Source organism: Micromys minutus (genome assembly GCF_963924665.1).
Source record: "Micromys minutus genome assembly, chromosome: 15".
Classification (NCBI taxonomy): Eukaryota; Metazoa; Chordata; class Mammalia; order Rodentia; family Muridae; genus Micromys; species Micromys minutus.
Genome location: NC_137984.1, coordinates 39,822,356 through 39,835,027, shown reverse-complemented (window position 1 = coordinate 39,835,027; position 12,672 = coordinate 39,822,356). Strand labels below are relative to the sequence as shown.

Here is a 12,672-nt window from a genome sequence, read left to right as displayed (position 1 = left end):
ACCCAGGCCTGCTAACCGTACAGAGAAACTGCAGAGAGTGTTTATGCAGGACTTTGAAAAGATGCCAAATGGCCTTCCTCTGGGCTTTCCTATTCGGGTTGACTCAGCAAACAGATGTTACAGAGACATAAACCAGTCTTCCCAGCTGCAGACATTTCAGAGAGGAATTCTTTTAATAAAAATCAATCTATTTTGTGAAGATATGAAAAGTCATCTGCCTTCCTTGGCCCGTTCTTGAAATTTATACTCTGGAAGAGGTCAACAGCAACAGGAATGTCCTTATGGTGTCTCTCCATTTGCATCCCATGAAACATCAATTAAGGAGCAGGGTTGATGTGCTCAGAGCAGCTAACACAGGCAGTTACTGTGTGTGGACTGCACACATACCAGACACTCAAACCCTTTTTGACCTCTCCCCATTTCTTTTGCCCAAATTCATAATTCATTTTAGTTTTCAACAGATTCTGCTAACAATAACAACAACAAAAATCTCAACTTTAAGAGCCCCAAGGCCAACTCTCAGCTGCCCAGTGCCTGCCATGATATTTTCATTAATGTTTTAGATGCCTGAACAGCAACAGAAACAGTAATGGTGAAAAGTAAAACCACTTTGGGCTTGTTAGGAAAATGAGAAGAGCCCACCTTTAAATGCCAGCACTAGGGAGGCAGAGGAGGGTGTGTCTCTGAGTTCCATGATAGCCAGTTAAAGAGAAACCTTCCTTGTCTTCAAAAACCAAAAGGGGAGGAAAGGAAAAAAGGGGAGGGGAGGGGAAGGGAGAGGAGGGGAGGGGGAAGGGAGGGGAGGGGAAGGGAGAGACTATAACACCAGTCACTGGCATCGGCACCTTACTCAAGGAATCCCTGCTCAACCAAAATATAGCATATTCCATTCCACCAAATGAATTCTGTTTAAAGCTAGGACCACACTTGTCAAGTCATGCCTGTGCCTGTTGTATTCTCTACATTGAAAGAAGCTGTCCAATATTGTTTCTGCCCACCAGACTTCAACAAAAACCTGACTAAGAATTTGGGGCCTACTGAGGTCCATGCCAGTCTGAACTGACCTTCATTCAACACAGCATTCTAGGCCTCAAATCATAACAGACCAGATATCAACGTGAGTCCCAGAAATGAAACAAACAACACACAGACACCATTTTCCCATTAATTCGGCCTACCTCGTGACTTTCTACACTTACCTGTACCTGAACATGCAAATGCAATCAGCTTTTTACGTGCTTGATGGTTCACTAGAGCAGCAGTATGTGCGAGCTCTCTCCAGAGAGAGCCTAACTCTTCCTCCCAGTGGAAAAGCATCAACCTGCCCAACACCCCAGAGGACTTTTGGCCTGTGTGTGGCTATAGTGGAAGACTAGACAACTCAAGTGCCACAGCCAAGAGTATGTAAGACTCGGGCTCTTAACAGGAATGTCTGCTTGTGGAAAGAAGAGGACTCTACTAGGCTTAAGCCAGACAAATTGAAACTGCCTCCAAACCCAGACCAATTTCCAGACAACCTTCCCTCTCCTAACCGTCCGATGCTGTTTACAGCCCTTGCACATCCTGCTCCCTACCACAGTGGAGGAGAACAAAGCCACCTTTACTGAGCCATTGTTACCTGTATGCAGGCCCCAAACTTCTCATTGCAGAGGCTGCACACAAGCGCCCACCGACTGCTGGGAATGTGAGAGACCTTCGTGATGGGCTCCATCTTCTCAGGGCTGCCAATGCTTACCTAAAGATCCAAAATAGCCACGACACAGTTAATGAGAACGTAACACAGACCAGAGGATAGCCCCAGGGCCCAGAGATCAGCCTCCACTGGTACCAGCTTGCCAGTGTATAAAAACTTGTCTCCAAGTTTTCACTTCTTTCAGGTATCTGATAGCATAGACATCTATCTTACTGTAACACAGCATATCAAGACTCTAGATTAACAAGAATTCGTCAGGACAAAAAAAAATCCCATTATAAAGATGTTTAAATAATAAATAGAATGAGCAAAGAAATAAACTATATTTAATAATATTGCATCAGAACATATAACTATATTAAAAGTAAAAATCTAGCAAGATAAATATGTAACATTGAACTGCAAACTGGTTAATACTAAACCAAAAGGTCCAGTGAAACTTCCTTGTAAATCATACCCAAGCAATTTTCCTCTGGAGGAAAAAAGTGCAGCAAATCACACACCAAAAATATTGAAATTTGAATGACAAATGATATTCTCATTACAAGCCATGCAAATTGAATTAGTTAAGGTCTGGAAGTGAAAATAAATTAGAGCAGACCTGAAATTAACAAGGTTGAGGCTAAGTAAGGATTTAAATAGACGCACAGAAGTGTGACCTAGGGCACTGTGGTGCTGCACATGTAGTTTGCCAAACACAAACTGGAAGGGATGGCGAATGACTACCCTCAGGACAGAGCCGTGGAGGAGCCAGGCCTGGTCCTGTGAGTGCTGTCAACTATGAGGGTTTGCAGAAATGAAAAGGTGGGGTGATTTGTGGACACCACCAACTGTAGCCCAGGCCACTGCTGCCTCCAGGAAGCCCCTCCACAGACCCACACTGCTCAGGATCAGCTTGGGGACAGATGTGTAGGACCCAGCAGCTCTACTGCTGCCTGTGAGTGACTCCCAACCACCTGTCAACTCCAGCTGAAAACCAGGACCGTCTCAACTAAGGTGCTATCAGAAAGCAGGCTTACCTCAGGGATCCACAGGGCACAGCTGACATGGACCCACTTGGTTCCGCTGCGGGTAGGCTTCATAGCTCCACCTTTCTTGGGACACAGCAAACATTTTGGCTGAACTCCCAGGGCACAGGTACGGCACAGCCAGCTGCCTTCTGGAACCTTGAGGATTCCATAGCAAGCCTGTAAGACCACAATATATCAACCAGGGAAGGAAAAAAAAAGATGTTTCCTATTTGATCTTTGTCTGTTTACTTTATTATTTGTTTATTTATTCGTGTGTAGGGGTGTCTTGCTTCTATATATGCCTGTGCCAGGTATATGCAGCCACAGAGGTCAAATCGGGTTCTGGATGCCCTGGAACTAGAATTATAGCCGGCTGTCAATGGGGCCCTAGAAATTAAGCCTTTTTTTTCTTGAAGAGCCATCAGTGCTTAGTGTGAGGCATCTCCCAACCCCTATTTATAAACTGAAAAACAATCTATAAGGATTTTTATAGAACCACAAAGTACACATGCCTATATCCACCTAACTGCGATCCTAACCCCTAAGAAAATACTGGCGTATTTTCCCCAAGCACCCATGTGCGTGAGCTCCAAAGACACACTACATGTTTATTCAGCACAGGCAGTCCCGAGAACGTAAGAGAAAATTCTAAAATAACAAGTGTTGATGTGGTGCAGAAGAGACCCATCCACATCAAGTTTCCAACCACTAAGCAGCAGATGCTCCAAGCTGGCTGCAAGGCTTCAAGAGGGTCCACCAGACCTCTCTTAACCTCCATGATGGGCGTGACACAGATCTAAGGTGCAAACAAGCACCAAAGACATCAGACTGGCAAGGTGATAAAGGCTGGGCAACCAACTGAGGAGCTTTGTTGCTCAAGCTGGACACATTCCACCCACTGGGGTCCAACAGCGTCCACGTGAACACACAGCCACAGAAAAACAAGACACTTCAAAATGAAAATTTGGTTTCTTTCGCTGATGTTTAAAACAAAGCCTGTTTTGCACAAGTTGGCAAAATTACACAAGACAGCACAAACTGCAGAAATTAAGGCTTTTACAACTGAAGTCATTATGCTGGTTTAAAGAAAGAAAAGGCAAATGTTTCAACAAGGGGAGTAAATAAACAAACCCACAGTGGTACCAGGAGCCCTTTAAAACCCAGACGGTTCACAACTTTATCCTTAAATGAACTGGAAGTCAGGAAGTCACAGGAACCTGGCTCTATTTCTACAGCCACCATGAAATCTGAAAACCTGGGACACAAGAAGGAAAGCACAGGATAAAGCAGAACACAGCAAAGAAATAGTAACACCATAGCCCTGAGAATGCTGCAAGGCCACCAAGAGCCACTGTCAACAGTCTACCGGCAAAGCCATGTTCGTACCAGATCTAAACAGTACCTACCAGGAAGGCTTCAAACACCAAAGCATTCCAGAGTTGGTTTTGAAGCGAGAATCTCATTTACTGAAAAGACACATCTACCCTAATAAAATATGCCTCAAAAATGAACCATGAAGACTCTCACCAAAAGTAAAATGAACGTGAATTGTCAAGAGCAGAAGCAGAAGCCAACTCTGCCACCTGCATGCTAAGGCGTTGGCATGCAGCCTGATGGCAGCTTACACATTTCTGAAGCACAGAGCACAACTGGATTTCAAGCAGAATCTTGTAGCAGAGCAAATGTCAGAAGACTACAGGGGTCACTGGGTAAATGAGAGGCAGCACCAACAATGGCAGTGCCGTCACACACACCAGCACAGGGCCTCCAAGGCAAGATACCCTCTGGACCACAAAGTCCACATACAAAATGGACTACAGCAAGACATTATGGCCTGTCTCCAGATTCCCTGTGCAGATGAGCTGAGACAGGGCCGCAGCTGGGGAAGTCTTAGCGTTGTACAAAGCCCTAGAGGCAAATTATAGAGAAAAGGATAATCCAGATCTCCAGAGTATGACAGTGAACATGTGTGATCTCAGCACTCAAGAGGCAGAGGCAGGAGGATTATCTATTATCTCAGTTGGAGGCTATTCTGCTCAGTACACTGAGTTACAGGCCAGCCAGAGATGTTTCAAAGAACAATAATAAAACACAAAGCTCAGGTCACCCAAGCAACTTTTCACTTTTTCTCTGTTTTCTTAAAACTCAGTTTCACTGATAACCTCACAGAAAACTACTTCAGGGCAGCTCTCTAAATCACAAAAGTACACGGTACCCATGTCCTCACACACACACACACACACACACACACACACACACACACACACACACACACAGAGAGAGAGAGAGAGAGAAATAATAATAATAATATTAATCTCTTAAGCTACATAAGCAATATGAGGCCCCTGTATCTGTGCGTAAGCTTTCTAAATTACCCAGTAATAATAAGCATGTACTAAGCTCTACTGCCACCTTGAAATAATGCTCAAGAATGGGAGTATTTGGAGTTAAATGGCTCAGCAGCTGTAGAGCACCCAGGTTCAGTTCCCAGCATAGGCAGTGTCTTACAAGCATCTATTAGCTGCAGTTCTGGCGGAGATCCCCTGATGTGCTTTTCTGACTTCTAGGTACCAGTCATCCATGTAGTGCAGACATGCACACACACAAAATATTCTTACACATAAAATTAAACAAACTCTAAGATGAGAAGTCAAAGGGGTGCCTGACTTCCAAGTTAATATCTAAGCTTACATGTGAATATATTAATGCTATGGATTATCCTACATCCCCACCACCTGAAAACAGGACCTTAAACAGTCTCTGACATGCGACTGTTTGGACCACACTGAGTAGGCAGGCACCTAATCCAACAGGACCAGAACTGTTTAAGATAGCCCTATTTAGTCAGACACACAGGGAAGACAGCATGGGGACTAATGGTAGCTACAAGACAGGTTCAGCCCAGAACCGCACACAGCTTCACTCAGGACTGCGTTGCCCCACTTACCTGGTGCACACAGATGTTACACTTGTCACAGAACACCATCTCATTGCCGTCCTCGCCGTCAGGTGACTGGCAGACATCACAGACAACATCCTCATCATATTCAATCCCCAAGCCCTCTTCGGTCTCTATGGCATGGTTCATATTGTCATAGCATTGCTGTTCAAACTCCTCCATGACCCTTTCCATGGTGTACTCATCCAGCTGAGGCAATCCTGAAAGAAAGAGCACAGATCTCACCTGAGGAAGTACACAGTATTATAAGGAGGTAAGAAGTGCTGTGAGGAAACAACACTGGTGTGTTTAAACTCCCAAATAAAACATATATAGGTAACTGAGTGCCAGAAACATGTCCACTATTTGACTCTGAAGCCAGTCCCCGGATAAAACCTCCATCCCTCATGGAAGACACAAAGAGAGAAGCAAACTCAGAACAATTTCAGTGGCATCCTAGGATATCAAACACACCACTGTTAAACGTGCCTTCCCACTGTTGCACACACTAATCTGACTTAGAAAGCCAGGACCACATATTATGCTGTTCAGGTTTTGTTTTGCTTGTTTTGCTTTTAACTTTTCTTTCTTGCTGCTTAAAACAGTTACCCAAAGCAGATTTCACAGCAAACATCCTCATGTTCTCAACTGACTTATCCCTCCCCACTTTAAATTCACCCAACTGAAGTGCATAGTTAATTAGATCCATGAAAGGCAAATACAAGGAACTGTCTGGAGCAAAGAAGTCAGTTCACTGTAAGTTAAATAAAATGCAACACACTTCTTTCTACAAGAGCCAGCAAATAACTTGAGAGAGCAAGCAGACAGCTCAGTGGCCAAGAGTAGGTACATCAAAGGACCTGAGCTCGATTCCCAGTACCGCATCAGGACGCTTAAAACTGCTTGCCTGTGACTGCAGATCCAGATCTAAAACCCTCTCTGACCTCCCCCTGCACCTGCACATACCCAAAAAGAAAGAATATCATCAAAGTGGTTAATGTGGCCTGAGTAATGCTGAGGAAAGAGCCATTTTCTTCATTTGCAGATGTTCTCCAAACTGCCTATGAGAGCACTTGTACAGAAAGGGCACTAAGGAAACTCATGGAGCTCATGCCTGTAATACATGAAGTCTATAAGACAATGAATTTCAAACCAGTGTGAACCATACTATAAGACCTGAAGGGGGGGTGGGGAAGGGGGAAAAATATAATTCGAGCCTATAACTTATACACGTTATTATAAAAACCACATTTTCAAGTTTTTAAGATTATTTTGGAGATGAGCTGGAAAGGTGGCCCAGCAGTTACAAACACTTGCTGCTCTTTTAGAGAACCAGAGTTACTTCACAGCACAATGTAGGACAGTTCACAACCTCCTGAACTCCAATTCCAGAGAATCCAGCACTCTCTTCTGAACTCCATAATCACCAATCTGCACTCACAACTGTCCTGCACTCAAAGCTGTCCTGCTCTCACAGCTGTCCTGCACTCACAGCTGTCCTGATCTCACAGCTGTCCTGCACTCACAGCTGTCCTGCTCTCACAACTGTCCTGCACTCACAGCTGTCCTGCTCTCACAGCTGTCCTGCACTCACAGCTGTCCTGCTCTCACAGCTGTCCTGCACTCACAGCTGTCCTGCACTCACAGCTGTCCTGCACTCACAGCTGTCCTGTACTCACAGCTGTCCTGTACTCACAGCTGTCCTGATCTCACAGCTGTCCTGATCTCACAGCTGTCCTGCTCTCACAACTGTCCTGATCTCACAGCTGTCCTGCACTCACAGCTGTCCTGCTCTCACAGCTGTCCTGCATCACAGCTGTCCTGATCTCACAGCTGTCCTGCACTCACAGAAAAAGGTCAACAGCAGCTAGGAGTGTTCAACTTGTGTCAAATGACATGATTTATTCTGCCATATTAGTGTATCTTAACTAATGCCCCAGACAAGTGAATTCTTGGTATTTAAACCACTGCTCTACCAGTCTTTTGGCTGGATCTTTGGACAAGATCCTTAACTGGACACCTACAACTTACCAAATGTTTCACAGTCTTCTGAGTGGTTTTATAAAGAAAGTATAAAGCATTTGGGCCAGCTCAAAAGACAAAATTGAATCTTCCACAATGGCATAATACACCATTCAGTTACAGGAAATTCCCCAAAGCCTTTTAAAGAGATTCTAAAACAACCCCTGGCTTGCTACTGTTCTGACCACTAATAAATACTTAAAGCAGAAAACAAGAGCAAGAAAATCTACTTTGCCAACACATCTCACTAAGTAACAAGTAGAAAATACCAATGTTCCCAGCTCAGTCATGGTCAGTCCCAATCAACTGGCTGGTGAGTTCAGAAAAAGCTGCTATCAGAGGCCAGGCTGAAGAAGGCTCCATGGGAACACAAACTTTAAACAGCCCTTGCCCTTCCAACCTTTGAAGCCACACACATGACTTGTCACAATATGTCCAAGCCATCACGCTTCCTGACCTTGCTTCTACCACCCAAATATCTTTCATACTGAGTCCAGGGACACTGAAGGCAATCCTTTATAACAACCCTGGGGAAGGAAGGCTGGAACATTAGAGGACCATTCCAGCCTCCACACCATGAAATGCAGGTTACTGAGGTATGAAGGTCCAACCAGGAGAGAAAGTATCCAAGTTTGGGCTCTCAGCCAAGGTTACATCTCACTCAAAGAAAGCCAGGAAAGAGTTAAAGAGGTAAAAACAAGAGGGTTTGGGGCTGACTTTATAAGGCTCACTCCGAGAAACAGCTGGCTAGTTGTTTTGGTTTTTGTTTTTTTTTTTTTTTTAAAGTGGAACTTTGGCATCACGGCAGTAAAGCGGAGCAGGGCACTGATTTCCCTGGGCTGCAATCCTGTATGGTAAGTAAGGGTGGACGAAGACAGGGACAGGAATCCATGTCACTGCAGCCAAAGTGAGGCAGGCTTCCACCCCTCAACCTACCACTGTTCTAGGAGCCCCAAGTGGACTCTGTGTCTCATCACGAGTGCCAGCGCCATACAATCTGGTCTCTGGGACTGAGGTGACAGAAGGAACTGTGACTGAGTGAGCTTTAACCCCTCACAGGACTCTGTATGAGTCACTACGCACTAAGCAGCTCTCTTCCATGTGAGTCAATGAAATAACACAACGTCTCACCCATCTCCTTAAATTCTTCATTGGCTACTTCCAGCCAGGCAGCATCCATATCATTGAGGTCATAACGACAGACACTGTCTGCCAGTGTCCGGATATCAACATAGCCCAACTGTGGGGGCTCAGAGCCTGATGACGAGATGTACTTCTTGGGCCTGATGAACATGACAGATTTCTCTTCAGACACAACCCTGGTGAATAAGAAAACAAGTAGCCAGATCACCCTTTCTGCCTTGTACAACAAATTGTCAGAGATCAAGAGCAACTTCCTCTTCCAACCCTCATACCCAGACCATTCCTATGTTCATATAGTGTAAGGGCTTAAAAACCAAATGTCAACAATACCCCAGCTAGAAATCGTTAAAGCACCCAGATGGAAGCAGATGCTGCGGTCTTCCAAAGCCTCCCTAGCTCACACCCTACCATGTCTCCAACACAGCCTGCCCCAAAACTAAAAACCAAAACAACAAAAGACAAGTATTTCAACAGTTAGTTTTTAAATTCCTTTCCATTACTGGAGCTTGCTCATTCCCCCTGGATGTTGTCAGAACAGGAAAGAACTTGCTAAGCGCGGAGTTCTCAGGAATAGAGATGGCAGGGACAGCCACAAGCCGGATGCGCACACCACAAGGGACACCTCTGAATTCTCACCTTCCAAAAAGATTGAGCGAGAACACTGAGCTGTTGCCATTCCTAAGTATTCTAAGGGCCAGAGCCCATGATCCACACTCATGTGACTGCAGACAATTTCTCTACCACCACTCTCTCCCCTACAGCCTGTGAGCACAGAGAATTCCACCTCCCCATAGCCAGACTAGGGACAGCATAAAAGGAGCAAACCAGCCCATTAGAGGCTCTGTGGTCATAGTCCTTCTGCATCTGTTCTCAACCACATGCATCCACACCAACAGGATGCCCACTTTATAGGTTTCATCACCCTGGAATTTACGGGAGGAACTTACTGTGTGACAGAGATGGGCAAACTGAAGGGGTTTATTTCTCCTACGTGAGCAAGAACAGGTGTCAAGTGAGAAGCTCCAGTCATCTATCAAGTCATTTTCATCCTGACTTGGCACTACTACACAGGCTTCCTAGACTGTCAAGCCTGCTGGTACTGGTCAAACGGGACCATACATACCTTGAGCCCTGCTTCACACCAGGACCATCATCTGAAGGAGGTGACTTATGCCGGTCTAGCCACAGTATACTATCATTTGAACAGAGATCCCAAAATGATGGTAATCAAACCCATCAAGTGTCTAAGGAGACATGGAGTTAAGGACCCAGGAGTCAATGTCATCCATACTTGTCCATGAAGAGAGGCCATTTCACACACAGCAAGAGCCAACAGATCCTGGGGCAGTAAAGCCCAGATGCTGGCAGAGAGCACCCCATGCTCTCAAAGGACATACACAAAAGTGGAAAAAAAGGTTCCGATTTGACACAGCCTGTCCCAAAGGAACATCTAGGCCATGCTGGGAGAGAGGTGCACAGTAGGAGATTAAGAGGAAGCACCAGCATATGGAAAAGGCCTGTCCAGAGCTCAAATTCCTCGTCTGACACCATCCAACTGTCAGTCTCCTCCGTCCCTGTCATCTCCTAAACTACAGTCAGCCACTGCAGGAAGCACCAAGGCCACCATGACTCCCACTCTGAGAAGTTACACAGACTGCAGAGAGAAACAGCCAGTAACAACAGACTTCGCCCAGTCAGTCACTCCCAAAAACATCCTGGGCCTTCCATTCTCCAGTAAAAAGAGAGCAGCACCCCCTGCGATAATGTGCTAAGTTCAGAGGCCACTGCCCTCTGACTCACGGCCCTACATTTCTACATTTTTGCCTCTTATGAGGCCTCATGTTACTGCAGTGCGAACTCCAGAACTGTCCCTTCTATGCCTGCAGGGAGGTGAGTAGAGAAGCTTGTGTCTCCTCAGCGTGCCTACCTGGCCACAGGCTGCGGGATGGTCCCTGGGCTCACAGGCACCTGGACCCCTTTCTCCCACTCCTGTCTCCAGGGATCGGCCAGCACGTAGTACTCATCCGGGTTCAGCTGGTGGGAGTCGTGCAACTTCATGGCAGTGATCAGGTCGGTCCTAAACACCTGGGAAGAAGAGAAAGGGACAGTGGCATTTGCATTCGTTTCAGAGCACTGGCAGCTGCAAGGTCACCATGGCGCTGCCCGTAACAAGGACAGGGTATCAACACAAGTCTGCCCTGTTACAGAAACCCTTCACCTGACACTCCTTTGCCCTCACCCAGGACTGCTGTTGCTCCAGCTCCCTCAGCCAACACAAGCAGAGGGCGCAGTGCAGTGACTACATCAACGTAACTGCTCCCCTCTCCAAGACCTCTCAATTCACCAAGGGCTGCTCAACACAGGCTCTTGGAAATTCTTCAGGGAATGACAAGCCACTCAGGAGTGCTCTCTTTGGAGCCCATGTTTAAAAACAAAACTTTATTAGTCAATTAACCTCAAGGCAAAATCTAGAGCTACCCGATAGAGGTCACTATCTTCTAAACTAACTGCTGAGAGAAGCAGCCATCTCCTGAGGTGCAAGTATGTAGGGCAGGCGGAGAGTGAGAGCAAGACCTACGGTGGCTAATCCCAGGCAAAAATGCAGGCCTGCAAACATCTAGGGGGAAAACAGTCGGCCACTGTGCTGCCACAACTTCGACCCTGGACACAGTTTCTGTAGAAAGGTAGAACCCTGTCCTCACTGCCATCAAGACTCATCTCATGTCCACCTTCCAAGCAAGTACGCTAACTCATCACAAACCGCAAAAAAGCAAACAGCAGGGAAGGCAGCGCCCGCCTGGGCTCCCCTGTGGACTCATGGGCCCCTGGCATCCAAACCAACAAGGTTGGCTGACTGTACAGCGCACCTGTCTGGCAGCCAAGGCTACACAGCTGCTTCCCTGTCCAGCCTTCTCCTCAGCCCACTTACATCTGAGGATGTGTGTGCAAGGAAGCCCTGAGATAGATCGAGAACATTATGAGCCTGAATCTATATGCTGTGCCCAGTATACACAGCCACAAGGATACACTCCCTTATTTAGGACAGGATGCTCTTTCTTGTGCAGTTAAGCACGGGTGCACTGTACACCGGATAGCTTTTCAGGCTGCTCTCTTTAATAAACTTTGTCTTATTTCGTATAGGGTAGGGCCTGGATTAAAAAGGCCACTTCTCTGGCTGTCATTTTCAATCCTTGACATGTGCCAGGATACCACTCTCAACTTCTACAGTCCCATTAAGCAAGTCTGACTATGTACCTTCTGCAAAAATCTTACCATGAGCCGAAAGAGGGCCTGGTTAAAGTCAAAGCTATGAGTCCACACCAAGCAAATCAGGTAAAACAGAGCCCAGCTAAGCTATACAACAAAAACAAGCAAGTTTGCCAAAGAAAGGAAATCAGACTGAGGAAGAAGATGAGAAAAGGCTCCAGACCTGGGAGAGGCTCTGGCCCAAAGCTCAGGTGCCGGAGTAGACACCAAGGGCAGGGGTGATGGCAACCCGAGTGCATTACATACAACGCAGTTTGCACTCAGAAGATTTGACACAGACCAGGCAAGGACAGGGTGTGATGCCTGCTGCTCAGAGGGCTCCAATCCCACTCGCAGGCTGAAATAACCGCAGCACAGTATGGATAGAGAAAGGTGTAGTAGCAGTTACAGAGCCAACTTGGGACTTAACAGGAGAATTAAATACAGGAACAGAGATGTCCCAATGCCATAAACAATAAAAGTACGTACTGTAGCTCAAATAGACACAAAACCAGTGGCATTGGCCACAGCAGCCGACTGTGAGTGCTTTCTAGAACCAATCTCTATTGCCTTCTGGCAGGGGATGTTACTCCATCACCAAGAAACTCCCCCGCTTCTGG

The 12,672-nt window shown here is 46.2% G+C and overlaps 1 protein-coding gene across 2 annotated transcripts in view; it reads right to left on the bottom strand.

Moving 5' to 3' along the window:
• JADE1 (jade family PHD finger 1) overlaps window positions 1-12,672 on the bottom strand; it is a 52,194-nt gene that overhangs the window by 13,552 nt on the left and 25,970 nt on the right. For both annotated transcript variants that reach the window (XM_080929309.1, XM_080929310.1), the window contains exons 4-8: window positions 10,734-10,891; window positions 8,795-8,982; window positions 5,651-5,862; window positions 2,713-2,880; window positions 1,619-1,735 (exon numbers count right to left, since the gene is read on the bottom strand). In XM_080929309.1, coding sequence (XP_080785435.1) covers window positions 1,619-1,735; window positions 2,713-2,880; window positions 5,651-5,862; window positions 8,795-8,982; window positions 10,734-10,891 — 843 coding nt within the window. The remainder of the gene's footprint in view (window positions 1-1,618; window positions 1,736-2,712; window positions 2,881-5,650; window positions 5,863-8,794; window positions 8,983-10,733; window positions 10,892-12,672) is intronic.